At 22.5% G+C, this 3,709-nt stretch overlaps 1 protein-coding gene across 1 annotated transcript in view; it reads left to right on the top strand.

The window, feature by feature from the left end:
• Positions 1-3,709, top strand: part of LOC117174114 (dynamin-binding protein-like) — a 63,903-nt gene that overhangs the window by 4,303 nt on the left and 55,891 nt on the right. The window contains exon 2 of the mRNA XM_033362885.1: positions 614-791. Within this exon, the coding sequence (XP_033218776.1) occupies positions 614-791 (178 nt within the window). The remainder of the gene's footprint in view (positions 1-613; positions 792-3,709) is intronic.

Below are 3,709 nucleotides of genomic sequence, written 5' to 3'. Positions count from 1 at the left end.
AACCCTCGTACCCTTACTGTTTCGAGATCCACACCCTCTTCGTCGAAGAGAGCCATTCTTAAACACTTGTCCATAAATAATATAAATAACCATGAAGACATTCAATTTGTTAAAAATTAATTTTTTTATCTAACATTTATAATTTTAGTTACAAATTTATCTCTTTGGTTGAAAATATAACTATTTTCTTGAAAATTTATTTTTTCTTTCGTTGAAAGTTAATTTTTTTAACTGAAAATTTAACTATTCTATTTTTTGTTGAAAATTCGTCTTTTTTATAAAAAATTCAACTATTTGGTTACAAATTCCACTATTTTGTCGAAAATGGACTATATTTCAACTTAAAATCTGAAGAATTTCAAGTATTTAAAATTGAATTTAATTTTGTGCACACATTAATTTTATGTATAAAAATTTATTCCCCTTTTATTCCCCTATTTTCATGATAAATTATCCGATTTCCCCTATTTTGAGAGCACTTTGGACTGTAAAGTCTGAAAAAATGTTCGTTCTTCTAAAAAACTATAATTTTAAAGGAAAATTACATATCAGAAAACGAAATATTGATTGAAAGAATTTAAAAAAGTGATTAATCCTTTGTCTGTTTTCTTAGGTGTACAATGCTGTCGACAAGCATTGGTGTTATGGGCAATCCGATAGACAAGTGGGGAAGTTTCCAGTGAATTATTTATTGAAAGTAGATATTCCAATTGTAGATGAATCTGCATCTTTATTCGTATCAGTTACTCCATTTCGTGGCGAGCAGCCAGGTGATCTGTCGTTTGGAAAAGGTAATAATTTTTATTTAAACAAAAAAGTTATATTATTATTTATTATTCAGTTTGTTATTTATATCCTATATTTTTCATTGGCTTTATTTACTCAATATGAGACCATTTGGGGTTTTTACAAAATAGTGAAATTATCCAATGAAGAATAAATAATAAAATTTTATTTCATTAATACATTGTAGAATGATGTTCCGAAAATAAAAATTAATCCGTTTTCAGTGATACGTAACTTTTATGTTAAAAATGGGAAATGAAAATGTATTGAGAAGACTGGGAATTTTTAAAATAATTTTCAGTAGAAAACCCTCTCCTTATTTTTCTTTCCCTTTTTATTAATATATATTTTTTTTAATTTGTAAGAAGACATTTAAGAGGGTGTTGTCGAAATTCGATCCTTAAATTCTAAAAAAAGGCTTTTAAAGAATTTTTGAAATTTTTCGAGAGAATAAACAAATTTCTTAGGAATCCTGGGCAAAATTCAAATGATTTTTTATTTTGAAAAAGGAGTTTTAGGAGAAAATAAAAAATATTTCAAAATATTTCCGTTTGGAAAAAGAATGCCGAATATTTGAAATTTGAGAAAAAATTCGAATAAATAAAAAATAATTCGAAATTTGAAATTGACGGAAAGCATCTGCATGTTTTCAGGAAAATTTTGCAGGACTTTTTAAAATTTTAGAATGATAAATTTCCAGACAATTTATAATATTACCAATTTTGAAAATTCCTGATAATAAATAATTTCCGAAATAAAATTAATGATAGTATAAAATATCGGACACTATAAAATTTCTGACACAGGAAAATTTTCGAATGATAAAATTCTTAATTCTAATAAATTATAAAATGGTTTTGATATTAAATAAATAATAAAAAAATGCATATTCATAATATGAAAGTATTTTAGTTATTTTGTTTTACTTTTAAAGAATTTTTTAATTCTTTAGATTCGGGAATGTTAAAATTGGGAAATTTTATATTTTCGAATATTTGATAATTTCGGCAATTTTATTTTATGAATGATCTATTATCATGAATTCTATTATTTGTTAATTTTTCAATTTGGGAATTTTAAATAATTTTATATTTTTTGTAATTATGAAATTATGAAAAAAATTAAAAATAATTTATAATGTGAAAAGATTGAAAATTTTTTCAACAAAATGTAGATTTTTGGATATTTGAAAAAGAAGCTTTTCAAGAATAAGAAAATATTTTAAAGCATTTTCAATTATTTCCACAATTGTCAAAATAGAATCTGGAAGATTTTAAGGCAATTACTGTAATTTTTTAGAAATAAAACATTTTTTCAGGAAGATTCAAATCATTTTAAAAGGTATTATAAGGTATAAAAGTTTAAAAAAAATTCAAGTGTAATTTAAAATTTGAGCAATGTAAAACAAAATGTTGGAAAATTTTGAAGGAAAAATTATTTTTAAAGAAAATAAAAAAGTTTTTAAAAATTTCTTAAATAATTGAACATTTTTTACAAAATTTCTAAAAGTTTTAAATAAACTTTAAACTAACTCGAATTTTTCCTGAAATAATAAATAAAATAATATTTCTAAAATAAAAAAAAACCTATCCTAATTTTTCATTTCCTTTCATTATTATTATTTTTTAATTTGAAATTAAAAGAGAATTTTTGAAATGTTTGAAGAGACTAAAAAAATTTCTTAAAAATTTTGGAGAAAATTCAAATGATTTTTTATTTTGAAGAAGGGATTTTAGGAGAAAATAAAAAAATATTTTAAAATTTATAAAAAATTTGAAAAAGTTTAAGAGATTTTTACAAGTTTTGAAACAAATAAAAAAATAATAACAAATTTAGAAAGACTTCAAAAAATTGAAAGCAATATGTAGAATTTAAAATATTTCAAAAGAATTCCATAATTGTTGAAAAGCGTCTATAAAATTTCAGCCCAATTTTGCAGGATTTAAAATTTTGGGAAAATTAAGTAAGTTCTCATTTGCTAGAATTAAAAAATTTCGAATAATAACATTCTAGACAATTAAAAATATTACCAATTTTGCAGATTTCTGATAATTCATTTCCGAAAAAAATCATGAAATTATAAAATATCCCACACAGAGAAATTTTCCAATTATAAAATTCTTGATTCGAAATACTTGAAAAATGGTTTAATTTTATTATTTATTTTTTTAACTTCGGGAATTTTATGAGCAGGAAATTTTACATTTTTTTATATTTTATAATATCAGGTAATTTTATTTGAGGAAATATCTATTATCGAGAATTTTATTATTCGTTAATTTTATTCTTAGAGATTTTTCAGGCATCCCGACATTTACAACGTTTAGAAATGATGAAAAATTCAAAATAATTTATAAATTGAAAAGATTTTTTTTTTAATTTGTGAGAAAAAATATATTTTGGGAGATTTATAAAAGAAGAAGTTTTTAAAGAATAAAGAAAACATGTTGTAAAGCATTACAAATAATTTTCAGAATTGTCAACAAAAAATCTGGAATATTTTAAGGATATTTCAGTAATTTTGAAGAATTAAAAAGAAAAATTAAGAAAATTCTCATTATTTTAGAAGGTATTCATGAAATTTTAAAGTTTTAAATACATTCGAAAATAATAAAAAAAAGGATTGAACAATGTAAAATCAAATTTTTCAACATTTGGCAAAATTATGTTTAAAGAATATTTAAAAAGCTTTTGAACGCTTGAAAACACTTCTAAAAATGTCGAAAAAAGTTCTGGAAGATTTTAGCGCAATTGTGTTAATTTTAAGAAAAGTTAGTTGAAACGATTTAACCCTTAAACGGCCAAAACGCCACTACCGGTGCACTGCTTTTCAACGGCCAATAACTAAGACTATTCGACACTATAAAAAATTGAGACACATATATTTTTATTGCTTAAGATCTCCTCTTTCCGACGGTGCCAA

Source organism: Belonocnema kinseyi, chromosome 6, assembly GCF_010883055.1.
Source record: "Belonocnema kinseyi isolate 2016_QV_RU_SX_M_011 chromosome 6, B_treatae_v1, whole genome shotgun sequence".
Lineage (NCBI taxonomy): Eukaryota > Metazoa > Arthropoda > Insecta > Hymenoptera > Cynipidae > Belonocnema > Belonocnema kinseyi.
Note: the sequence above shows the minus strand (reverse complement) of the source record. Positions and strands in the feature narration are given on the sequence as shown.